General features: G+C 45.9%; 1 protein-coding gene across 1 annotated transcript; it reads right to left on the bottom strand.

The window, feature by feature from the left end:
* Nucleotides 1-474: 474 nt before the first annotated feature.
* CKMT2 (creatine kinase, mitochondrial 2) lies at nucleotides 475-25788 on the bottom strand. The gene is made up of 10 exons (XM_004009057.5): nucleotides 25740-25788; nucleotides 15335-15506; nucleotides 13817-14015; nucleotides 11880-11975; nucleotides 11206-11427; nucleotides 9497-9582; nucleotides 8438-8561; nucleotides 5666-5800; nucleotides 4146-4271; nucleotides 475-737 (listed from the first exon to the last, which is right to left on the bottom strand). Exons 2-10 carry the CDS (start codon nucleotides 15484-15486, stop codon nucleotides 618-620), a joined length of 1260 nt encoding a protein of 419 aa, XP_004009106.3. The 5' UTR covers nucleotides 15487-15506; nucleotides 25740-25788; the 3' UTR covers nucleotides 475-617.
* Between the last annotated feature and the right edge of the window lie 1174 nt (nucleotides 25789-26962).

Below are 26962 nucleotides of genomic sequence, written 5' to 3'. Positions count from 1 at the left end.
TATCCCGCTTCTAGTTAGTCTGCCTCCAATCTCCCCAGGCCTACCACTCAGAGCACACCTGAGCACACCCTTCTTTTTCACCAGAAAGCTTTCCTATGCCTGCCTTTGAGTTTTTGCCAAATTTAAGTAGGCGAAGGTGGCTGACTCCCTTGCTACAGCAAGCCCTGCATAAATAGCCTCTATTTGTCCTCATCAATATAGTCTTTATTTCAAGAGAAATGAATCTCCTCTCACTCTACTTACCAGAAAACTGATTACATTAGTTCCTCATTTTCCAATGGTATCTGTAGGGATTTGCTGAAAGTTTAGCATCTAGATGGTTGGAGGTTTCTTAGATTTGTGCGAAGTGGTCTTACAAATATGAGATTTATCATTGTCCTAAAATATTTTTACTGCCTGCCACTTGTAATTGGATGTGTTTACCCATCTTAATAGCATCAAAAAAAAAAAAAAATCAGGAAAACACACCAAAGATAATAAGGAGAGTTTTATTGTAAAGATAGACAGGACCTATAATTTTTATATTTTTCCAAGTCTACAAAAACTCTCAGAGTAGAAATTTCTTTATGTCTGTCATACCAGCAGACAGATTATTTATAAATCAGGGAAAGGAAAGTTCACTTCCTGCCAAACTGAGGTAGAGGAGGTGGCACCTTAATATCCTGACCTCTCTCCAGCTTCTTCTCACAATCCACCAGGTAATTGACTCCATCGATGACTATCTGAACAAGCTCGACCTTTGACAATGAAAGAGATGAAAGATTAATTTGTACAGAAGACACAGCAAGGCTTTGATCAAAAGGAACAACACTGGGACACATTAGAACCTTCCCTGTTAGATGGACTGTATAACAATTTCTTCTCATTGTTTCCCTAAAGTTTTGTGGGAAGAGAGGTACCTGATAGCTAGCAGGGATATTACAGGGTTACTCTAGATCTTTCTGTCATTAAGATAAGGTTACTACTTTGTTTGTGAGAACTTTTTAAAATATATGAAAACCATTAGTTTGCATTTCAGACATTTCTTCCCCATCAATCTCTGCTAAAAAATGACAGGAACAGGAACGTCACTCAGTCATGTCCGACTCTTTGCGACCCCATGGACTGTAGCCAACCAGGCTCCTCTGTCCATGGGATTTTCCAGGCAACAGTACTGGAGTGGATTGCCATTTCCTTCTCCAGCGAATCTTCCTGACCCAGGGATCGAACCAGGGTCTCCCGCATTGTAGACAGATGCTTTACCGTTTAAGCCACGAGGGAAGTCCAATCAGTCTCTGCTAAAAAATGACAGTTTGTCTTAAAGTATATCTACACAGTGACACCGTCATGATATTCTCTGACCCAGATCTAAATTCTCACTTGCCACTAAGCTACCTGAGCACTAAACATGCTATAGTTCAGATATTATCATTTACACAGTGAACGGCTTTCTGAACAATATTTCAACTCAAATGTTTGGCAATTAAAGAATGTTTGCACTGTACCAGGCTAGTTTGTTACTTAAGGAAACTATGTGAATTACATTAAGATATACTTTTTTTAAAATCCTTGCTTAAAATAACTTAGAATTTTCATTTACAAATAACTGGTTTTCTTAAACTAGGGTACATTTACCTATGATTTTTCCCCTGGGAATCAGCTCTCAAACAAATTTCTTACACAGCTCCTAAAAAAACCCAACTGAGGTAGTAAGTAATTACTATTTAGTTCCAGACATCACTAAAATACATGATATAACTCAAGAATGCCCAGCAATAATGGAGGAGATGGTTAAGTGTTTCAGCTGAACATATTTTAGGCATGATGGAGTCTAGTGTCCTCCCCACTTCTTTTCATGCAGAGGGAAATGGAAGCTCTAAGAAAGGGTTGGGTCAAAAAATTAGTCATTACTAATAAAAAAAAAACAACACTTATTTTTTCCACTTATCCAACTGACCCATTCCATTGTTGATGAGGATGTGGTGAGGGGTCATTCACTGCCAGTGGAACTCTCTTGGTATAAATCTTCTGGTAGGAAACTTGGTCATAAGTAAGGGACTCTCATATTTAACCCAAGAATCCCCTTTCTAGAAATATATCCTAACTAAATAATCATAGTTGTGATCAGAGTTATACATAGAGATGGTCAAACATAATATCAAATAATCAGGGAGACATTAAATAGATATGTTTTGAAGACTACTTAATACTGTAGAAAAATGCTCATGTTGAAAATTACATTAGGGAAAAGCTGTTTTATATCCAACATATGTAATAATACTAAATTTAGTAAAAAAATTTTTTTGAATAATTGTAAGAATGGAAGGCAATTTAGAATAATGTTCACAATGGTTAACAGGGTTGTTAGGTTAAATAAGTGGATTTAAAAAAAAACAAACACTTTGGGGAATATTTCTAGTTCCTATAAAAGATCACTTACTAAATCATAGGTGTTTTTTAATGATGACCACCTAGCTTTCCAGTAATTAAAATTAAGTTTTAATATTAGAGGCAAACAGGGCTAGGGCCTAGATTTTCTTTATTATTCACTGCTGCTGCTGCTAAGTTGCTTCAGTCATGTCCGACTCTGTGTGACCCCAGAGACAGCAGCCCACCAGGCTCCCCCATCCCTGGGATTCTCCAAGCAAGAACATTGGAGTGGGTTGCCATTTCCTTCTCCAATGCATGAAAGTGAAAAGTGAAAGTGAAATCGTTCAGTAGTGTTCAACTCTTAGCGACCCCATGGACTGCAGCCTACCAGGCTCCTCCGTCCATGAGATTTTCCAGGCCAGAGTACTGGAGTGGGGTGCCATTGCCTTCTCCATTATTATTCACTACATCATACGTTATTTAGCTAATTTCAGAAGGTGTGGTATTTATAGCTGCTTCTTCCTCAAGTACTTTACCAGAGCTGGTAGCATGCAGGCTGATTTCATCGTTTTGTTTTCTCCCTTCCTTCCCTCAGTTTGCTGGTAGGAATACCAACTAGCAATGAAATACACAGAAGACGGCAAGAAAGAAGAGCACCAATGATCCATGGGTTTAACAACCAGCCACTGAGTTATTGAGTTGTATATTGTTGTTGAGTTGTTAAGTCATGTCTGATTTTTTGCAATCCCACAGGCTGCAGCACACCAGGCTTCCCTGCCCCTCACTATCTTCCAGAGTTTGCTTAAACTTATGTCCATTGAGTCAGTGATGCCACTGAGTTGTGTAAGAGCCTTTTAATCAATGATGGGCACAGTGTGTTCAGGGCTTCCCAGGTGGCACTAGTGGTAAAGAACCCGCCTGCCAGCGAAGGAGATGGAAGAGATGTGGGTTCTATCCCTGGGTCGGGAAGATCCTCTGGAGAAGGAAATGGCAACCCACTGCAGTATTCTTGCCTGGAGAATCCCATGGACGGAGAAGACTGTGGGTCACAAAGAGTTGGACACGACTGGAGTGACTTAGCAAGCACACACAATATGTTCAATGAGACAAACTGGGAGGAATTACTGAGATCGGGATTTGCTTAGGATTCTGCTGCATGTTCATCAGGTGTGCTCTTTGTGCTTTTTCTCACGCGTCACTCCAGGCCTACCTATAGTTTAGGAATCTCATTCATCCTTTATATTCACAGAATCCTAAGGGCCATCTGCTGAGCACAATCTTACACATATCTGGTGCATACCTTATTTGCCATCTTGAACCCTAAATACAAAATTTTACAAACTATCAAGTAGCTAAAAATGCCCAAGTGAAGATGATAGCATGTGACCTTCATCAAAGGAAATTCAGAATCAAGAGAAAAATCCACTATTTCACTCCACTCAGAGAGAGCACACGTGTTCTCTGACTTCACAGTGATAAGATTGCTGTCCTTTAGCAAAACAGAGCTCCCACCACTCACGATTGCTGGAACAGCTCTGGGGGCAGGCTGGTGACAGCAGTCCCACTGTGAATTCCTTCGCTTGTCTATACATTCTCAGATCCCATGGTTCTTACCTTTATGCAGTGCTTTCCCATGGAGGACAAGCGCTACAGAATGAAATGCTAACATAAGCCAGGCCTCAATGGGCCTAGGGGCGGTCTTGAATTTTGTGAATAAGGAAGGGCTGTTGAGGTTACTTCTTGTCCTCTTAGGCTGATTTTGTTAGCTCATTTTTGGAAAGTGAGAGAAATGTTACCTCCGATCGGCCAATTCGATCTATGTTGGAAATGTCATACACATCTGCTACCGCTGCAGTGTCCACACCACCAGTGCCCCGCTTCTGGAGTCTCAGGTTCTCCAGAATCTTAGAAAACCGTGGATCCTGGGACGAAGGAGAATACTTGGTGTCATAAGAGGCAAAACTGATTCATCATCCTTGGCACATGTAGAAAAGATGCAAAATGAGAAGTAATAACAGTTCATATTTAGTAGGCATATATTTGGGCTTCCCAGGTGGCTCAATAGGTAAATAATCCTCCTGGACTGCAGGAGATGCGGGTTTGATCCCTGGGTCAGCACAATCCCCTGGAGGAGAGCATGGCAACCCACACCAGTATTCTTGCCTGGAGAATCCAAAGGACAAGAGGAGCCCGGCAGGCTACAGTCTATAGGGTTTCAGAGTAAGACATGACTGAAGCAACCAAGCACGCATGCACAAACACAAACATATACTTACTATGTACCAGGGCCCTGTGCTGGAACTTTTAAAACTTATAATAATCCCATGAAGAAGGTATTATTTTTACCCCTATTTCACAGATGAGGAAACTAAGCCTCAGAGAAATTAACTTGCCTAAAAGTAGAACACAGCTAGAAGGCAGCAGAGCTGTTATTAACTTCTACACCCCTATCTTGGTATCTAGATATCCGTTGGTGACTTTATTGTTCATCTTTATAACCGCTGTTATTGATATAATTAAAATCAAGACGTTAAGTCACATCAAATAATTTTCTTAGAATTAGAATTTTGAATAATCTTATCATGCTTTGGGAGGGGGCAAAAATCACATTTTCTAAACTTGTTTTAAAGTATTTGATTCACTTGGTGTGCTATGACAGAGAAACCCCCAGGTGCCCATCAGAATCCATTTTCCTATCTTAACAGGTGAGCTGAGGAAGTAACCACTGTCTAGGTTCTTGCTAACGGAACAAGCAGAAGTGACAAGTGCCACTGGCAGGCCTAGACCTTAGATCTTCACACGGACACACTGGCATGCTCTCTCGCCTTCCCACAAACTGAACATGAGGTCTGACTTTGACCACGCCTTAAGGCAGTGGTGCTGTAAGTGTAGTTCCCTGACCAATAGCATCAGCATCACCTAGAGACTTGTGAGAAATGCAAATTCTATATTCTGGGTTTTCACAACCCTCCAGGTGATTCTGCTGCAGGTTCAAGCCTGAGAACCTCTGAGCTAGAAGAGAGAAGGAGATGGAAGGCTGGCCAGGCAGCAGAGAAGCCTGCCTGTCCATCTCTCCTTGTGATATGATGGAGGATTTAAACTTCCTAAAGTCACGTCCCATTCTTACAGCCCCTTAACCTCTTATCCTATGGACACAAATGTTGTTTCAAGCAAACAACCTTTTCTTGTCATTTTCTTTCATCGGTCAGAAAGTGAAGGTTAAGGAATGCACTGGGACATTTCCCCCTCCACAAAGCAGCCCCAGGTGAGCTCATCCTGGTGGAACCCAACAGGACCACAGGCTACGTGACAGTACCTTGCTGAGCTTTGGGATCCTGACGTGGACACCAGCTCGCAATCCCGTGCCGAGGTTCGAAGGGCAGGTCAGAATGTACCCCAGGCGCTCATTCCACATGAATTCCCAGCCTCGCTCTTGGATTAAGCGTTCCACCTACAACAGGGAGCAAATGATGAAGTTCTCAGAGAGCCATTCACCCAGCACGTCCCCAGCACCAGGGAGAGGTGTGTGTACTGTAAGTTTGCGATGAATAAAACTAAAGTAAATTATAGTACTACTTCTATATTTGGAAAGGAAAAAGTAAAACTGCAGTTCTTTTTTTTGAAGTTATTTCTAATCCTTTTATTTTAATAATTTTATTTATTTTTTCGTGGGTCTTCATTGCTGCAAGGGCTTTTCTCCAGTTGTGCTAAGTGGGGGCCATGCTCTAGTTGCGGCATGTGGCCTTCTCATTGCAGCAGCTTCTCTTGTGGCAGAGCACAGGCTCTAGGGTACTTGGGCTTCCACAGTTGCATGTGGGCTCACTACTTGCAGCTCCCAGGCTCTGGGGCACTGGCTCAATAGTTGTGGCACGTGGACTTTGTTGCTCCTCGGCATGTGGGATCTTCCCAGATCAGGGATCAAACTCATGTCTCCTGCACTGGCAGGCGGATTCTTTACCACTGAGCTGCCAGGGAAGCCCAATCTTTTTTTATTGAATGAAAGATTCTTTAAATTCTATCATGCTTTACAATTTTCAAAAGTTTCGCACATGTGATTTCATATATTCTCAGAATAACCTTTTTTTCCTCCTACCCTTCTATTACCCCTCCCCCATCCCCTCTGCCCGCTGGTAACCACTAGTTTGTTCCCTATAGCAGTAAGTCTTCTTTTTTTTGTTTTATTCATTAGTTAGTTGTACTTTTTAGATTGCATATATAAGTGAGATCATAACAGTATTTGTCTTTCTCTGTCTGATATTTCACTTAGTATAATGCCATCCAAGTCTGTCCATGTTGCTGCAAATGGTAACATTTCAATCCTTTATTCTATAGCACTTCATTAATAGAAAATTAAACCTCTTCTATCACCATATCAAAATGGTCCAATTAAATTAGATGAACCATGTAAAGCACTGAACACAGTACCTAGGACATCAGTTCAGTTCATTCGCTCAGTTGGTTCCAACTCTTTGCGACCCCATGAATCACAGCACACCAGGCCTCTCTGTCCATCACCAACTCCCGGAGTTCACTCAAACTCACGTCCATCAAGTCGGTGATGCCATCCAGCCATCTTATCCTCTGTCATCCCCTTCTCCTCCTGCCCACAATCCCTCCCAGCATCAGAGTCTTTTCCAATGAGTCAACTCTTTGCATGAGGTGGCCTAAGTATTGCAGTTTCAGCTTTAGCATCAGTCCTTCCAATGAACACCCAGGACTGATCGCCTTTAGAATGGACTGGTTGGATCTCCTTGCAGTCTAAGGGACTCTCAAGAGTCTTCTCCAACACCACAGTTCAAAAGCATCAATTCTTCAGTGCTCAGCTTTCTTCACAGTCCAACTCTCACATCCATACATGACCACTGGAAAAACAATAGCCTTGACTAGATGGACCTTTGTTGGCAAAGTAATATCTCTGCTTTTGAATATGCTATCTAGGTTGGTCATAACTTTTCTTCCAAGGAGTAAGCGTCTTTTAATTTCATGGCTGCAGTCACCATCTGCAGTGATTTGGAGCCCCAGAAAATAAAGTCTGACACTGTTTCTACTGTTTCCCATCTATTTCCCATGAAGTGATGGGACCAGATGCCATGGTCTTAGTTTTCTGAATGTTGAGCTTTAAGCCAACTTTTTCACTCTCCTCTTTCACTTTCATCAAGAGGCTTTTTAGTTCCTCTTCACTTTCTGCCATAAGGGTGGTATCATCTGCATATCTGAGGTTATTGATATTTCTCCCGGCAATCTTGATTCCAGCTTGCGCTTCTTCCAGCCCAGCGTTTCTCATGATGTACTCTGCATATAAGTTAAATAAGCAGGGTGACAATATACAGCCTTGGCGTACTCCTTTTCCTATTTGGAACCAGTCTGTTGTTCCATGTCCTGTTCTAACTGTTGCTTCCTGACCTGCATATAGGTTTACTAAACAATAAATGTCAGTTGCTATTATTTTTTCATATGAGCATTGTAGGAGAATATAGTAATTCTCAGCAAGTAAGGCTGTGGTCATGTTGTTTTTGTTGTTTAATCACTAAGTCATGTCTGACTCTTTGCGATTCCATGGACTGCAGCACTCCAGGCTTCCCTGTCCTTCACTATCTCCTGGAGCTTGCTCAAACTCATGTTCTTTGTGTTGATGATGCCATCCATCCATCTCATTTTCTGTCACCCCCTTCTCCTGCCCTCAATCATTCCCAGCATCAGGGTCTTTTCCAATGAGTGGGCTCTTTGCATCAGGTAGTTAAAGTACTGGAGCTTCAGCTTCAGCATCAGTCCTTCCAATGACTGTTCAGGGTTGATTTCCTTTAGGATCGCCTGGTTACATATGAACACAGATGCATTCTATACTGTTTCTATGCTTAGAACAGCCAAGAGCTCTGTTAAAGAAATCAGAAAATAGCTAATGATCCACAGACTTCTCTAAACCAAGAAGCATGGGCGCTTGCTGGAAGCCACACCCCAAAAGAGTGCCACAATCCCTAAAAAAAAAATTAGCCCTGTCTTAGAAGTCACCACAGTACTTTTTTTCAAGAATGAAAAATATAGAGATTTTATTTTAGTGAATATTCAGAGTTCTCTGACGACATCTTACCTCTTTAAGTCCACGACAGAATCGCTCAAATACTCTTTTCATATTGCCTCCTTTCTCCATAGAGATTACTCTGGTGTGGTCTTCCTCATTAATCCAGATGAGAAATGTCTTGTCATAATTATGCCTAATGAAGTGAGAAATATGGTGTTGAGTGTTAATTACATTTGTTTCAACACATGAAAATTCCTATTACCTCTGTAGCTTGATTGCTTCATTTCACCTTACTCATTGCCTTAGATGGTCCTAATTTCTTCACTGTGCCCATACAAGTACTGCAAAATAATGTTACCCTGACAGAATGAAGAGTAACACCAACTCCAACCGTCCTGTCATGTTTTCGCCAAACAAGAACATAATCTCTCTCATTCCTCAGACTAGGAGGACAATAATTCAGCCATGATAACTTTCAGCTTTGTTGCTAACAAGAGTGTTCTGTCTCCTAATAGATTCAACCAAAATCATATGGCACTTAATAAAAGATTTTACCTGCAGCTCAACATGTTTGGGATACAGATTTCACATATGTTTGCTGTATAGCTCCTGCCTATGCACCCGCACTGAACAGCTGCTCCCCAACACTTTGATCTGGGCTCCTGCTAGTAGTGCCGTAATAACTACCAAGGAACAAGAATCAAAGTTGCCTGAGGACTGTTGGCCGAGATAAAATATGTGTACACTCATAGCCAGTCTTCCTCGTAGGATTTTGCTTAAATCCTCAACATTTCTTTTTCTTTTTCTGCTTTTCTGTTTTAATGGCGTGAAACAGAGATTCTCTAAAGTCAAATAATATGAAGCTTTTTCTTACAATTTTTTTCATGCATAATTCATGCAAACCAGCTAGCATTCCTGCACATCTTGGAAATATTACTATACTTATATATTAAACACACACACACACACCAATTTCTAAGAACTCTATCTCCTCCATTTCTAAGTACTCTATCTTCTCAAGCCAGGCATGCTGTCAAGAGCAGGTCACAGCAACTTCAGGTTAGGACAAACAGTGATCTGAAGGAGAACACTGCACACACTGCCACTGTGAAAATGCTCAGTCCATACCAGATTCCCCGGGCGTCTGGCCAGTCACGGGCCATCCCAGCACAAGTTAGTAAAGGGGATACTGGCTTATCAAATAGAAAGTGGTCCTGTAGGCCAAAAGGGACAAAGCAAAAAGACGACACTAATGAGATCAGACACGATGGCAAGTGCCAGGTGGTCAATTTCCAACTCACTAATAATGGCTGAGGTCTCTCAGGCAGTGCTTCTCAGTGTTGGCTGCTCACTATAATAATCAGAGGGCTTAAAAAATTCTAATGCCCAGTTCCCATCTCTCAGAGATTCTTGTTATTGGCTGTGGCCTGGACATTGGTATTTTCTAGTGTACAGCTAAGGTTGAAAACCACTGGCTTAACCCAGATGGTAATCCTTAATGGAGTGTGTCTATCCAGCCAGCACCAACCCCGTGCAATGGCAGAGTGGGCAGTGAGCAACGGGGTGCTGTCCCAAGAAGTGTTCTACATAGTTGCATTCTCCATGTTTCTAATGTTGTAGGTTTACTTATTTTATTATCCTTTTCATTACAAACTACTCGAGATGTAAAATAATGATCTGTAAATAAAAATAGTCACCATTTATCTAATGCTCACTCGGTGCCAGGCTCTATGCTATATACTTTTATTTCCTTTAATCTTCACAACAACATTCTGAAGTAAATGTAATCGTTCTATGTGATAGGAAAAGAAAACTGAGGCTCAGATAAAACAACCTATCATACAGCTAGGAAATGGCAAAATCTAGATGCAAACCTAGACCTGTCTGACTCCCAAGTACGCCTCTAACTACAATATACCACCAGTGTCCAGAGACTGGCATTTTTCTTGCTTGTGTGGACACAGTAAGAATATGAATGTGGATACCATACATTCCAATATGATCACACTGAAGTCAGAAATCAAGAGGACACGGGAAGGGGAGTCCTTCTATAGTCTCTAAGTGGAAGAGCTGGGACAGGTTTAGGGACTATTATTGCCCAGGAAACAGCGTGGCCTTTAAGCTGGAAACCAGAAGCAGCTACTTGAGACCAAGGAGGAGTTGTTCTGTAACAGGGCAAATGGAGAGAACCAGGAGACTGAGGCCTCTAGAGGCCTCTAGACCATCAGTTGGCCCGTCTCGTTTGGAAATGGGGCATCTTTTCTGGTACTGCAGATTCTGAAATGACAGAAAATGTGTTTCTCCTTTTCCTTGGAGTTTAAAGTTACTTGTGAAAATGCTAGGCCAAAAAAAGGGACTTGGGTTTGTCTCCCCTAGTGTGAGACCAAAGCCATGGAGAGCCTGGGGAGGCAGCAGGAATCTCAGAGGCGGGCTCTGGTGTGAGGCAGGTTTGGGGTCAGGCCTTCAACCTGGATGATTCCCCTTCCAGATGTTCTGGGCTTTCTGGATTTGAGTGTGGCCATGGGGACACAGGCAGGATTTTCCAAGCCCAATTGTTCCGATTTATCAGCAAGCCAGGGGATCCTCCATCCACTCCCACCCACCAATCCCAGCCCACCCTATGGTTTCCTCTGCAGACTGCATTCAGAGACCATCTCCACTTTTGACCTAAACTTTTAAGGCCTGCTCTTTCTGCCTTAGACTGACCGGGTTGAAACCCCAGCAAGCTCCCAACCAGGGGTGGGTCCTGGGCTCCAGAGAGGCCACACAGCGGCCACTCAGGGCCCTCTCGGCATCGCCCCGCCCCTGGAAGCCGGGGTGGTTCAGGGGCCACTCACATCGATGAGCCGCTGCTGGTCCTGCTCCGTCATCTCGGACAGCTTGTAGTAGCGCCCGGCCAGGTCCCCCTTGAGGCCCTCCAGTGCCGTGATAGCCACGTTCTCCACCTCCCTCCGCTCGGCCCGGCTGCAGGCTGGCGGCAGGCTCAGACCGCGGATGCTGCGGCCTGTGCGGACCCGAGACGACAGCACGTAGCGCTCGTCGAACTGCCCCTGGGTGATCTGCCGAGCAGAGCGCGGGGTCACTGAGGGGCTGCGGCCACAGTGGCCTCCATCCCGCCGACCAGGGGACCCCTGGGCACAGAGCACGTGCGCACACTGGAGCCATCCTGCTACTCTGGGGGCAGGGGTCTTAGAAGTCAACGGAGGAGCTACTTCACAGGGCGCCCTCTGCAGTCCTTTACCCCGGCTAGACTTGGGGTGAAAAAAGGAATTGTTTCAGGAAAGGCTGAAGGTTTTCAGTGATCACCACTAACCTGGTGGTAGGAGGCAAGGAAAACTGACTTTGGCTATTTCCTGAAGGTCTCAGTGGCCCTCCAGGGAGCATGGCGTGGGAAGGCCGTCACAGAGCTTTCAAGGGCAGCTGGACCCAGGGACCCTTCTCTCTCCTGCTCCTAGTCTTGGGTTCTGGAGTGCCACCTTCATGGGAGGGTACAGAGGTGGCTGGAGCCTACCTTGGATGCATCCAAATCCGTGGGGTGCTTCATCACCCTGGGGTCATAGCCATTGTGCCTCAGCTTGATGACAGGGTCAAAAAGGTCGGCAAACACCTGCAGGAGGGAAAAGGCTCTTGTTTCCTTTGGAAAGGACCAAGGAGGTTCATCTACTTTAATTGGTTCATCATTTGCTCCTTTTTATCTTAAGCGCCAAGCCAAAGGTGATGCCCTCCTTCTCTGAAATTCTCAGTGCAACCATGCAGGAAATAGGTGTGAGACTGGATTGATGGCTAATCATAATAGTAGTAGTAGCACTTGTTGTTCAGCCACTAAGCCGTGTTTGACTCTTTGGAACCCATGGGCTGTTTCCTGCCAGGCTCTCCTGTCCATAGGGATTTCCAGCAAGAATACTGAGTGGGTTGCCATGATCTCTTTTGGGGGATCTTCCCAGATCAGGGATCGAACCTGTGTCTCTTGCATTGGCAGGTGGATTCTTTATCACTGAGCCACCCAGGTAGTCCAATAATAGTAGTAGGCAAATGCCAGAGGAAACCTCTCTGAGGCACACTGCCCCTTGGGTGAGGGCAGAGATACAGATCTCTGTCATGGTAATCTCTTCCCTAGTGATTCTGCCAAGTTTGCTACCATCAGATGAAGCAAGAAAATTTTGTGTTCAAGAATTTGAAGGATAAAGTAAGCTGCTAGATCAGAAGCTAAGCAGTTTTGTGGTCAAACTGGTTCTAGAGTTTAAGTAACACAATACATTTGTAGAAAAGTAGCTGCACAGAAAGAAAAGTGCACAGCAGCAGTTAAGGCGAAGCAGGGACCCCTTACGCTTTGAGGACCTTTCCGCCCAAACTAACTCTAGCAGAATCTACTTTTTAAAAAACCATAAATTTCTGGGAACATCCTTTAGGTAAAATAAGGATAAGAGAAGTCAAACAGAGCAGCCTGCAGCCTCTGGGAGCTGTGGGACATCCAGGAGTCAGCGCCAGTCTGGGACTCTGGGAGCTCAGAGCTGGGCTGCTGCTCTTGAGTCAGCTGCCCATCTAGCCTATTCAAGACGGCCCCCTCACCCCCCTTGACGGCTGCCTTCCCAAGGAACCGCTTTCCGCTCCCTGCAACAGAAGGTGCAAAGGAGGCAGACCTGAGGGAGATGGGCTGGAGGTATTTGCCATGACATAGAAGTTGCAGTAGTGGCTGAGCTCCAGAACAGGGTACCATCCTGGGCTTCTGCCCCTAGAATGAGGATGCGGATCATGGGATTTCTTCAGGAGACTTGGTGTGTGCGTGCTAAGTCTCTTCAGTCACGTCTGACTCTTCGTGACCCCATGGACTGTAGCCCGCCATGCTCCTCTGTCCATGGGATTCTCCAGGCAAGAATACTGGAGTGGGTTGCCATAGCCTCCTCCAGGGGACCTTCCTGATCCAGGGATCTAACCCCTGTCTCCTTTGTCTCCAGTACTGGCAGACAGGTTCTTTACCACTAGCGCCACCTGGGAAACCCCAAGACACTTAATGATTCACTAAGACTACAGTGGACTGTGTCATCAGTAATTCCCAAACTGAACACCCATGGAACCATCCTCTCCCCTTAATAAAATTCAGCCACAAACGTATCACCTCCTAAAGCCTCACTGGTGAATACACATCACTAATACAATGAAACAACAAAAAAATTAAAAGATTTTCTTTTTCTGTACCAGTTCACCCCCTTGACAAGCTCAGAGAACTGAGTCATGCAACTCATTCCTCTATGGGAGGATACTAGGTCAGTCGCAAAGGAAGCCTTGTGCCTGGGAAGAATAGACCTCGTTGTTCCAGAAAGCACTGCAGGTGTTCTGCTGAAGTTGGCTCCCCTTTATGGGAACCTGTTCTGAGAACGCAGCCCCACAGAAGGAACCCAAAGCACCCACCCAACACACACACTGTGGAACCGGCAGCTGCGAGTTTACCTCATAGGACTCCTCGTCACCAGCCACCATGCCCACGGTCTTTATGAAGGGGTGGCCAGGGTTGTCCACTCCAGTCTGGATACACTGGTCCAGGGTATAGCCGTTGGGCGTCACCTTGTTGCGGAGCTTGGCGTAGATGGCCGGCGTGAGGCACTCGGCCATGCAGTTGTTGTGTTTGCGCAGGTCAGGGTAGTCTGCACTGTCCGCGGAGGAGAGAGTTCAGTGAGCAGCCCCGGCAGGCACGGGGCCTATACAAGAGCTTTGCTTCTGACCAGGCTCTCTTCAGCCAGAAGGCAGAGGGAAACTGGCTAGGTCGTGATTCAAGAAAGCCAGAGTTTAAAAACATACGTTCCTGAACTGCCAAAGAAATGGACCTAGCCCCGCCTAAAGAGGTTTATGATGCTGGCTGTGGGAGCCCATAGACTGTAACCTATGTTTATATAAAGAGGAAACAGAATGAAGATAATTAAGAAAGAAACTAAAATCATATGCAGGCTTTTTTTTTTTTAACCCATAAGTTTTGGTAAATTATAACAGTTACTTTTTGACCCCTTAGGTCTGTGATAGAGAAGCTAAAATCCCTGCAGGCGTAACTGCATAGAAATTCATTTATTTATCTCTCCTCTATGATGCAAACTCTACGGCTATCTGCTATGCTGAGCTCAGTGCTTGCCTATAGACACAGGCATTCAGTGAATATCTGTTAAACTAATACATAGGAAAAAATCAAATGGAGGTGCAATCTTACCCCGGGATATGCACCGACTGAAGAATAGGTGGGAATTCAGGACCACCACAAGCATTCTTACCTCAGGAATTCCTGAGGTACCTGGCAGGTGCCAGCAATTTCCTCAGAGATCCGGATTCCCACAAAAGCCAAGTAAGTATTTCTGAGAAACACCTCAGGTTTTCCTCAGGTCTTCGTGCACACCTGCCTATACGGAATCCCTTCAAGTCAGCGCTCCAACTCTACCCAGTGTGAGACCTCTCGGCCAGGGCAAGGTCCCCAGGGCGGAGAAGACACTCAGTCTCCATGCCACTTCTCTAATTCCCCTGCAAGTCCCTTTAAAGCTGGTACTTCAAATCCCTGCTATCACATCACATTTTCCAGAAGGCAGTGCAGCACGTGTGAGGCACAGGCCTGGAATCAAGGACCCTAGATTCGTATCTGGCTATACCAGCTGCGTGAACTCAGGCACTACTTACTTTTCCGAAGCCTCCGTTTCATCACAGAGAGATGTTAGGAGGGATAAAACACTCTGTGTAAAGTTCTCATCACACCTAGACACATTCAACAAAGGTTCGGTCTTGTTATTACCGTTCCACTAGACCTCACGCTCTGGGCAGGGATGACAACACTACACTTCCTTGAGTTCACTACAGGTCACTGTGCATCACAAGTCAAACTGATTTACTCATCCTCAGAGACCAAAAGAGGGGCCCTTGCTGACAGTTTCAGCAGGGGAAAGCGTATTTCTGGCTGGCATTTGGCATCATTTTAAAGCCAAGAGGACTTACCTTGGTGGGAATAGTCTGTGTTGCTCCCGGGCCGCAGCACACACGTTCTGCTTATTCAGCAGGTACCCCGTGGTCAGGGCACCAGTGCCCAAGGTAGCAAATAACAGAGAGGCATTGCGGCCAGTCAGCAACTTTGAGAAGGTACTGGCCATCCTTCCTCTTGGATGAGTGTCTGGAAAGCAGAGAAGCTGAGGATTATTTTATATATATATATTTAAAAGAATTTTTTGGCTGTGTTATATTGCTTGCAGGATCTTAGTTCCCTGACCAGGGATCAAACCTGGGCCTCCACAGTGAAAGCACCAAATCTTAACCATTGGGCCTCCAGGGAACTCCTGAGAAGCTAAAGACCAGACAGCCTCACAGGATGGCCCTGAACCATAGTATAGAGATCAACAGGGGAGAGAAAAAACTGCAGGAGACTTAGCCTCTGTTTTGTTCCATTTTTTTCTTTCTCCCTCTTTTCCCCACCCTCCTCACACTGCTTGGAAAAATCTGGTTAGTTTTAGATGTAGAGAATGTCAAACTGCTTGAAGTCCATGTCATTTTCTCCACCAATATAATATCAAGGGGAAAAATGGAGGCTTTCCACATCTGGCAGCTTGACAGACCATGTGCTCTTTGGGCTCTGCCGCTACACAACTAGACCCTGAACAGAGTGGCATGCTGGGCTTATGAGAGATAGAGGAAGCTATTACCGAACAAGGCTCATTTTGCCCAACACACAGGAATCCAAAGTGCTGAGACACTAAGGTTTGCAGCAACCCTTAGGAGGGTTTATTCACAAGGCAGCCATGGAAGAAGACGGGAGAAAAAACTCACAAATTTACCTCCTGGAAGGTAAAGGGTGTGGAGTATTTGTGGGATAACAAAGAAGCATGGCGCTCTGAAGCATAGAGTGCGTGGGGAGTGCGCAGAAAGGTGATTGGGAAAAGGTGCGGTTATTGTCATTTAGCACAGGTATAATTAGGCTACCTCGGTAGGGTCTGAGGGTGGAGTTTCCAGCCCTGTGCTGTCAAAAGGTCCTTGAGCTTGGACACTCATGCATGCCCAGTTGTGAGGTCAGTGGTCCTTACAGTCTTAACCAGCTCAGCTCGAACTAGATACAGCTGAGTCCATGTTCCTGGAAAATAACTTGGGCAAACACCTTATTGTTTAGGCCAGAAAGTGCATGGTGGACACACAAGCCTTAAATCGACCTTGACTGGTGAAGGCGGCTGCTGCTGCTGCTAAGTCGCTTCAGTCGTGTCCAACTCTGTGCGACCCCATAGACAGCAGCCCACCAGGCTCCGCCGTCCCTGGGATTCTCCAGGCAAGAACAATGGAGTGGGTTGCCAGTTCCTATCGGTGAAGGCAGGTGAAATCAATTTCACTAATTATTATGAACAGTTTCAAAGTCTCTGAGGACCACTCTCCTACTTCACTCACCCCAAGTAGTTGGTGCCAGAGCTCAGGGTAACAAGCCAGGAGATCTGGGTTATCCTGAGTGTGGATGTCCATTTGCACATGAACAGCAGGCTATCAGCAGGGAAAGGGCAAGCTGAGTCTAAGACTCTCCAGCTGAACTAGGACCCTTGAGAGGGGCTAAAGTGGTCCAAGATCAGGAGTTCTCCCAGCAAAAGCAAACAAATGCTCTCCGAGGAAGGTATTTTCAGTTTAGGCCCTACTTCCTATAGATGAAGATCAAGCCATAACAAGCTCTCAAAGATCACTAAGCACACAAGGAGGTACTATGAATGGGAATCAACAGAATAAAGGGCCACAGATTTAGACCTCCAGTGACTGGAATTCAGTCCAATGACTGAAGATACTGTAATTTTCAGATAAGAATATAGATTATATAAAATGTTTAAAGAAATGATGAACAAGCAAGGAATCACAGTGATGAGCAATCAACAGGAAACTACTAAGAATGATCAACCTGATCTGAAAGAGAACCAGAATGAACTATGGATAATAATACAGCTGAAGACAGAATAAATGAATTAGAAGATATATCACAATAAATTATCCAGAATGTTGTGCAGGAAAATAAGAAAATGGAAAATATGAGACATAAGAGATATAAGGATAGAATGACAAGATCAAAGACACACCTAATGGAGACCTCAGAAGGGAGAATAGAGAAAACAGAGAAGCCATATTTGAAGAGAAATGACTCAGACTTTTCCAGGACTGATGAAAAACAAAAATCCATGATTCAAGAGGTATGACATAAACCAAACAAAATTAAAATAATCCACACATACCTGAACAATAGTCAACTGCAGATTACCAGCAACAAAGATATCCAAAGAAGTTAAAGAGAAAAGACAGTTCATCTATAAACAAAAAACATCAGCTGATTTTTCAAGAGTGAATAATGGAAGACAGAGAAACAGTGTCATTAAGGGGCTAGGAGATTATCAACCAGACTTGGGAATATAGTCAAAGTATCTTTCAAATCTGACAATGAAAAAGACAATTTAAGGTAAAGAGCAGATCAGTAACAAAGGAACTAGTAAAATATATGCTTTAGAAAGTAGGAAATAGACAACAGATGGACAGGCGGAGATGCAGATAGAGAACATGTATAAATCAAGATAAATATATAATGTCATCAGGGATGAAAATCAGATTCCCTGTCTTCCACCCCCCAGAGATCAGCATGGATTAATTCACAGCATCATCCAGGATGGGGGAGCTATTTACCATGGGTTGATGAGTGGAAAACAATACAGCAGGCAATTCTTAGTACCCTGTCATTATACTGGTCTCTGTGATGCCCAAACGCAGGGTGGAATTTTTTCCCCTTGTGTTTAGATTATCAGGACCCTGCCACAGGATTCTCCAAGAATAGGTGCGTTGGATGGCTGCAAGGAGGCTCTTGAGAGTATGGTTACGAGATGAAAACCTAGGCTACCCTGAAGACAATAAACTCTCTAATAGGGTGAGGTCAGCATGGCTTTACATAAATTCTAACAGTAGCCTTCTGCAGTTCACTTTCTTACCTGACTGCATTTTGGGAACTGGGATCGGTTAGTTATTCCTAGTTATTCTTCCATGATCGCCACCTAGAAGTCTTTACTTAATACCTTTTTGAGCAGCTCTTGGGAGAAATTTGAACATCTCACCTAAAGCATCAAAGTCCTTGAAAAAAAAATTAGGGAGTTATTTTCCTATGTTCGCCCAGGAAATCAAATTATCAGGCAGCCTCTCCCTTGTGCCATGTCTAAAAAGAATCCCCTCAATCCTAAAGACAACAGGAATTACTTTAGTAATCAGCAGGCAAAATAAATGGGCCATTTCTTGGAGTTGTTCCAGGGACTTGTAATGACCCAACATTCATCTGAACACATGTACTTCTTTGCTCCCTCCTAGACTTTGGGCTGTTGTCCATCTCCTTCCAAGGGTAGGTCAGTGTTCCCCAAGGAGCCACACCCATTCTTCCTGGCTTTTGTACACAGCAGATTACATCTTTGAAATCTGTTGTAACTGCTTCCACACCCTCCAATCTGCTTCCTAAGCAGAGAGGCAATACTTTTCTTCTCTGATTTAACCATAGAACTCTCCAAAGTAAGGGAAGCAATGTCCAAGCTCTTTCCAGATTATATATGGGCCAAGACATACTCCCTAAGTAAACAAGAAGTGCATTTGTTTCTGAGTTTAGCTCAGATAGTTGATTTTTATTTTTTTTTCCTTAGTTGGCTTTAGCACTGATACGTGTTCACATCAGCGTGTTTGAGGAGATAAATCCAAAGAGGCAGAGTCAGGGGGAAGAGGAGGGGGTGGTGTCCACGTGTAAGTCCACTGGTGGTCTTTAAAGGTCTTCTCCCTGTGAAGGTGATCTGCGGGTGGGTGTCTGATTCAAAATACTAATGTTTAAAATGTTATCATATCCATATTTTAGTTTCTGTGTGTGCATGCTCAGTCAATAAGTTGTGTCTGACTCTTTGCAACTCCATTGAATGTAGCCCATCAGATTCCTCTGTCCATGGAATTTTCCAGACAAGAATATTGGTGTGGCTGCCATTTCCTCCTCCAGGGTATCTTCCCAACCCAGGGATCAAATCCACTTCTCCTGTATCTCCTGCATCGGCAGGTGACCTTTACCACTGAGCCACCTAATCAGCTATCCTCTAATATAAAATAAAAAGTTTAAAAAAAAAAGATGAGGGAACTCAAAAACAGAGAAGTTAACAGACAGCCAACGGTCAGTTAAGGGAAATCACAAGTACTGAGTTTAAATGAAAATCCTGTTTTTACTTATAAGGTTTAGTAACAATATTATAGTATGTTTGGATGGAGTCAACCTCTCCTCTCCAAGGAATGGAGCTGCCAGACAGTTCTTGCTGCCTCTGATTCCTCATGGTCTCTCAGGGATCCTGGATGGTTCTTCTCAACCAGGGTTTCCACCAAAGGCTTGACAGAAGATAATTATGGGGCCAAATTGCCATCCAGCCACACAGGCATCATTTTGGGCAGCTCTGAAGGGCAGTGCAATCAGAGGGTGGGCCCTCAGGGCTTTGGCCACCCTCCAGGAACACCACTGACCACAGACTTCAAGAGGTCATCAGGCAGTAGGTCACGGCCACCGTGAATGATATTAACTTGCCTCATGGAGGGAGGAGTCACAGGAGGCAGCAATGGACGGAGAGGCAAGACTTGGTGATGAAAGGGTAAGGACAGGCATCTTTCTACTTATTTGTTTGGTAAATGTTAATATTTAGATATCTAGTATGTGGCAGCTTTTACAGAGCTCATAGTCTTAGGGGAAAATTCTCAGGCAGCACTTGCTACATGCGGGGGCACATGGTTCCATTAGCTTTATGGTTATTCCCCCATTAAATCCTCACAACAGAGGACGTTCTTATTATCCCCATGTTATAGATAAGCAAATGGAGGTGAAGAAAGGTAAAATCACTTGTCCAAAAGCACACAGTGTGTGAGTGGCAATGTGGGGATTCAGGACGAGTGGTCTGTTTTCACAGGCCTTGCTCTTAACCAGCACCCCACCTGGGCAACTACAAGTCATAGCGTCTGTGTTCTTCCAGGGGAACCAGAGCCCTGTGGGAGCCCCTGGGAGGAACTGGAACTGGCTCAGTTCATTCAGCTATACTGTTTCAGGGAGCTGGTCTGGTCTTAATCAGTCTGAGCTATTGTTCACCTCCAGCTGCTCTCGGACTGGCACCAGGACACAAGCTACCAAAGATGAGAGCAGCCACGATGCCCTGACACCACACACCCGTGTGCATAAACAGATGACCACGGAGGCCGGCTGCATCGCCTCTCTCTGGCCAGCTGCCTTCCAGCCATCCTCCAGGTGGGAGGACCACCACTGCACTCAGCCCACACCACATTCAATCTACTTTGGAATACAGCAGAAAGAAAAGAGCGAGAAGGGCTGGCTAGAGCCCCTGTTCTATGCCTTGGTATAGGATCTTCCGGATGAGGACACAGACTCCTTGACTCATCCAAATCTGGCTCTGGAGAGAATCTATAGAAGATAATTCCCTGAAATGTGGAGAGTTGAAGTCCAGTGGGACTGAGTCTGCCCAGGATGTATAGTGGCTGCCTGTCCCCAAAGGCCCAGAGAAAAGCCATGACTGGGAACAACCTTGATGGATTCCAGATTCCAGAACATTTGCAGCTACTAGCAACAAATCTGAATGAGGCCTGGCACTTATGAAGGGCTGAATATATGCACACATCTGTAACTATCACTTTGCTTCACTTGAGAGGTCACCTCTAGGTGCTGCCCTCAGAATGTTTGAGAACATTTGGGGTGGGTTGCCATTCCCTTCTCCAGGTGGATCTTCCCAACTCAGGGATTGAACCCCAGAGTATTTACCATCCGAAAAACCAGGGAAGCCCCACAGAAGGAGAGAGGCACAACGAAATTTAGTGAAGCACTATGTGTAGCAGCATAAAAACCTAGAAGAACCCGTCTGTCAGAGGAAGAAGGATGGTATGAAATGTGATAAAAAGAGACAATGGAATATTCCATGGCTATTAAAGAATCAGTTAAAAGTGCCTCCACTTTACCTAGATGCATGTCTATGCTCTATTCTTAGGTTAAAAGAGAAAAAAAAAACTCAAAGTAATGAATATGAATGGCTCCAATTTTATAACAATGATGTATCTATGTATGTATTTGCATATATTAGTATGAACATAAAGAAAAGTATTAAAGGTTACTCATCAAACTGCAAAAAGCATTACTTCAGAGCCACAGACTTGAAGTAGGCAGATTATCTTCTCTTAATAGAATTCTGTATTATTGCATCACTTGTAAAAACCAGCATAGATTGCCTTTATGATCAAAAATTAAATTTAAAACTAAAAGAAAAGTCAGCTGTGAAGTGTGTTAAAAAGTCACATTTTCAGACCCCATCTTTTGAACGAGTAGCAAGAATGGCACTGTCAACATGTCTATTATGTTAAAGCAGGCAATTCTCAGGCCCTGCTGGGTCTATGGAGCCTGCAAGTTGCCTACCTGAGCTTCAGCAACCCCCTCTATATAACGGACTCCTCCTTTATATACGATGAGACCCCTCCCTGAGCTGCTGTGAGGACTAAGTGACAGGCTACAGTAGGCACTGAGTAAATGCGAGTCTCTCCCCTCTAGTGACCTAAAGGCTAGGGACAGCTATTACTCTCTTCCCACAACCACCACTGATTTTCCTAGCCAGCACTGGTCTGCCCCTTCTCTGAATGTTTGTTGACTTCAGTTTTACCATTCAAAGTGTTTCACCTAATTGCTTTATTCTATAATCTCTCTGAGGACAAGCCTTGATTCCAGATGGAGCTCATTGTGTATGTTCAGATCCACGGATCATCCTTTGAAAACCAATGTCAGGGTTCACAACATCGATTTCCTCAGTTGGGTTCCCAAGTTCTTCTTCCAGACTCTGACCCTTTACCCAGACCTTTCCTTCCACCTGGAACGTCCTTTCAATCTCTGCGTGGCCACACCTTACTGTCTTTTTTTCTTTTTAACTACCATTTACCAAACTCCCACCATGAGCCATGCATCATGCAAGAGGCCCATACAAATATTGTCCTCAGTCTTTAAAACAATCCTGGCAAGTAGGCATTATTTTGCAGATGGAGAAAACAAAGAGAGGTTAAGGGACCAACACTTGATAAGGCTGGGATTTGAAACAGGCTTGTCTCTGGCCCTGGATCCAGGCTCCTTGCAAACTGCAGCACCTCACAGGCAGCCCTGCACTGATCAGCAACTGGAGAGAAACCACCTCTGTGGTTCAGGACCTGGGAGCCACAGATCACTTCACTCAGGCCTCCAAGACGGTAGAAATGCATTTACCACAGAAGCTTCTAGACATAGGATTGTCACCTGAGAGCATGTGACTCCCCCAGTGTCCCAGAATATTATAAGCCTGTCCTCTCTCCTGTCCTCAGGCTTCTGCTGAAGTAGCTGAGATGCCAGGTGCCACTTCACCCACCCCACTCTGACGCCAGGTGCCCAAAGTGCCTGCCAGGCATGCCGGGGATGCTGGGCCAGCCTGCCTTTCTCCAAGGAGACAGGGCATGGGGTTTTCTTCTCTCTCCTCCTCTCTCCTCCCCTCTCTCCTACAGAAGTAGGGACTGCAGGGACGAGGAGAGAGGCCGTCTCCAGCTCTCACCCCACAGAGGTCACCCGCCTCAGTTTCCCTAACTTGGAACACTTCATGACTCCTGAGTTGATTTTTACCATCAGGGCTACACTCTGGCCAAACTGCTGGGCTGCAAGCCAGTGAGATTTCTAAATGGGTACAAGATCACAGCCAAAAATCAATGGTGCTGTGGTTATATTCTTGCCCTCTCCACTAAAAAAACAAGAGCCACGACATTAGGCTCTTCTGTCATCATGCCCAAGAGCCCCCCACGTCTGTCTCAGGCAGGCATACTGGGAGTCTGGGTCTGGTTTTTTCTGGTTCTGTCACATCCTAGGCTATGGAACCCAGGCTTGAGTTCTGTTACTGCCTCAGTTCTGACCTCCTGGTTGTCCTGAGTAACTGGAGGGAGACGCCATGGGTGCCATTCTGCTGACTCAGAGTTATTTCTGGTCCAGCTGTACAGGGCGCCTGCGTTTCGAGCTCCTTGGAGGGCAGTGGAAGGCCAGGGGTCGGACCACGTGTCAGCGTTCCCTCCAGAGAGAATGACCCCAAAACAGAAGGCGTCCTTGAAGCTGGACTAGCGCCACAGAACACTCTGAACAAATTCTCCTGATGTCACTCATGGCCAGCAGAGAGTGGCTGACCCTTCCCAGCTCTAAGGGAGCAAAGGGTTCAAGTTACTCTTCCACCCCCGGATGTACTGGCACCCTAAGAGGCATGCTTGGGCATCTCCATTCTATTTAACAAGTAGAAAGTCATAAGCAGAGAAATCTATGGTCCTTCCCTGTAAAATAGAGGCCTTTCCTAGTTGAAGACATACAACTATCACAAGCTCATCTCTCAAGGGTAAGTTGCTTTCAAGAAAATAGGAAGCTAGGAACCATCTAGTTCTTTGAAATGCTGTACAGGAATGGAAGCCTCCTTCCCTGCCCAAGGGAAGGAGGCCTGTGGCCTCCCAGGCAGCAGTGGGTGTGACCTCCAGCGGTCACCTTCAGATGGGCTCCCTGTGGGATTCCTGGCTCAGTGAGCAGGGACTCCCAGAATGCTGACGCAAGGTCCATGTGGGCCCCTCTGGGAAGGCAAATGGCTCCTGTTCTAGGCTGTGGCAAAGATGGAGTCCCAGAGCCTCTGAGCCAGGGGCAAAGTCTGTCTCAGAACCAGTCCTCCTCCTGCCTTGGAACATGCAGGACGCTCCATTCCTTCTCCTGTCCCCCTACCCCAAGTTTCCCGGACCTTCCTCAGCCTCCCCTTTAGGAAAACTGACCTGGCCCCTGGTCCATGCTATAAGGGTAGATTTGCTCAGGAAGCTGGCAGAGTTTGTGGGTGCATACGGTGCTAGTGCCCTTTGCTGGAACAGTGCCTTAACCCACAGAAGGTTTGAGGGAGGTGGCTGGAAAAGGTGCCCACAAAAGTAGAAGAGGAAGGGGAGAGCTCATACAGCCTAATAATCCCCAGAGCCAGCCTGGGAGGCTCAGGAAGCCCCTTGCCAAGTTCTGCTGGTGGCCGTGTTCTTCTATCTGAGCACAGGGGGAACTGACCAAGGACACAACCTCTGACACAGAGGCAGCGGGATGGCTGCAGACAGGAAACTCGGCACTTCTGGAAACAACACACCGGGTGAACGCACGAAGCCGGTCATGAGGCCACTGCCTGCCACCTCTCCTGATTCCACCTGACCCTGTGGGGCATGGTGTCTCAGAGTCAGGGCAATGCTCAAGGGAAGGTCTCAGGGCAGTGGGGCAGCGCTGAGCAGGGCCAGAGGCCTTTGCCTCATTCTGGTGAATGTCACTCTCCACACCCAGCAGAGATGTCACCTACCCAAGGGACAAAAACAGGGCTGACAGTAACCCAACCAAGCAAGCAAACAACAGTCCTTTGCCAGAGATGAAACACATGTAGGCCAACTCTGTAGCATTTTTACCTCCAGTGGAGGGGTTGGGGTGGTGCAAATAGTTACTTGGGTTTTAATTACTTATTCATTTTAATTGTTTTAATTACTTTAAGTTATTTTAACTATTCTGTTTAAATTTTATTTTATTTAAATGATTTTAAATAAAATTTAAAATATTAAAAAAATTTTAATTGCTTTATTTAAATATTTAAATTATTTAATTATTTTAGAGTAAGAGTAAAGTCACTCAGTCGTGCCCAGCTCTTTGCGACCCCATGGGCTGCAGCCTACCAGGCCTCTCCCTCCATGGGACTCTCATTTTAAATGTTATATAACTATTAATTTATTAATGGGGTAGAGATTTTAAAAATAGTTCTCTAGCAATAATATTAACTAGTTTAAATCAGGTCTAGCTCCGGGGCCAATCTGTAATTAGCTCCTTTCCAGGGCTTCAAGGTGTCCATTTTTCAGTTAGTTTTTCGCAAGTCACTGGTCTGCATCTCTTCCGATGCTGCTGAGGAAGCCATCCCTCAAACTAATGAGTTTCTACAGATTACAAGGGAAAGAAAGTTGAAAGTTAACAGTCCCCAACTCTGTGGCATTTAGTTTTTCCATCAAGAAAAAGTCCTGATTCACTACCAAACACAGGCACCGCAAGCAGGGTGCTGACAGGGTGCCAGCCCCCCGCGCGCAACTGGCCCACGGAATGGTCACCTGCGCCTGCGTGCGGAGCGGCTCAATCAAGGACAGACCCGCTGCCGGCTCTTCTCAAGAGTTACCACGAATTCCTCACACAGGAGCATCGCCCAGACCCCGGCCCACAGCCCTGGGTCCACCGCTCACAAGGCCCCTACCCTGGCTCTAGCAATGACCCCAGTTTTGGAGGAATAAAGCCGGGTTTCACAGCCACACTGACCTTGGAGCCGAAGCCGCCTGCGTCCCGCGCTCGCGAACAGCCAAGGACTGTAAGGTGGGGGCGGGGCCGGCCTTGAAAGGGCTCCTGAGAGGGGCGGGGCGGGGCCGGCCTTGAAAGGGCTCCTGAGAGGGGCGGGGCGGGGCCGGAGGGGCGGGGCGGGGCCGGCTTTGAAAGCGATCCTGGGGAGGGCGGGACCGGGAGGGCGGGGCGGGGCCGGGAGGGCGGGGCAGAGCCGGCCTTGAAAGGGCTCCTGGGCGGGGCGGGGCCGGGAGGGCGGGGCGGGGCCGGGAGGGCGGGGCGGGGCCGGGAGGGCGGGGCGGGGCCCGCCTGGGCCAATCCCGATCAGGTCTAAAGATACACTTGCTCCCCAGCCTTGCCCTGGTAGCACCGGCCTCTGATTCTTCCGCCGGTGGCAGGGGGTGGTCTCTGTCCTCTTCTAGCGCCTGTCTTTTCTCTGAAATGTTTCCCTGCTCCAAGTCCAGTCCTGTAGGCTGTCTCTCCCAGGGCTCTGCGAGGGCTTCCTGGGCCCGCAGCCCGCTAACTGGCTGCCCAGACCTGCAGCCTCCTGCGTTGGGAGTGGGAGGACCGCGGGAAAACTGCTGCACCTATTTGGGAATTTGTTCCTATCTTCCCTCAGGAGCCCATCCCTGGGTCCCTGGTTAGCTATGGAGAATGGTCCCTTCTCTCAGAGACCCTCCACTTTCTCCTCCAAGCTGAGAAAGACATCTAAAGCTCCCTCAGTTTCTAATCACATTCTGAACCAGAAACCAGGGCATCTCCTTCCAACTAGTTATCTGGAGGCTGGATTCAGGGGCAATCACCCTTCTCTTCTAGATCAGGTCGTCTGAAGTAGATTACTAGACCATACGCTTTGTATCCGCAACAGCTTAATTTACTACCAGAAGGTCCTGCAGGCCATCAACCTGCTTAAAAATAGCCCTCCTTGGAACATCCACTGCAAACCGGAAAGGTTGACTGTAAATAGCATTGACCCACCAGGACTTTGGAGCACAGCCTGCATTTCAGAGGGAGCTGCCCAGGCCTCTGGTGACGGTCACGTACCCAGCTTCTATGTCCAGGTGCACATCACCAGCTGATTCCTTCCCCCTCCTTCTCAAGACCCAAGCCATGCGAGGAGGGGATGATGGAGCAGGGCATGGAGCCCAGGAATAACCTCCCACCTAGAGTGGTTCTCTTTCAGAGCCTCCACCTCTTTTAAATAT

This window comes from Ovis aries, chromosome 5 (genome assembly GCF_016772045.2).
Source record: "Ovis aries strain OAR_USU_Benz2616 breed Rambouillet chromosome 5, ARS-UI_Ramb_v3.0, whole genome shotgun sequence".
Classification (NCBI taxonomy): Eukaryota; Metazoa; Chordata; class Mammalia; order Artiodactyla; family Bovidae; genus Ovis; species Ovis aries.
This window is presented reverse-complemented; position numbering and strand designations above follow the sequence as displayed.

What these genes read in the sequence shown, in the direction of transcription:
- CKMT2 (XM_004009057.5), bottom strand. Translation starts at nt 15,486, where the DNA reads ATGGCCAGTACCTTCTCAAAGTTGCTGACTGGCCGCAATGCCTCTCTG. An exon ending in CACAGACTATTCCCACCAAG is followed by an intron (nt 14,016 to 15,334) that starts GTAAGTCCTCTT and finishes CTCCGCGGACAG; the next exon opens with TGCAGACTACCCTGACCTGC. An exon ending in CGGATTTGGATGCATCCAAG is followed by an intron (nt 11,428 to 11,879) that starts GTAGGCTCCAGC and finishes TCTGCTCGGCAG; the next exon opens with ATCACCCAGGGGCAGTTCGA.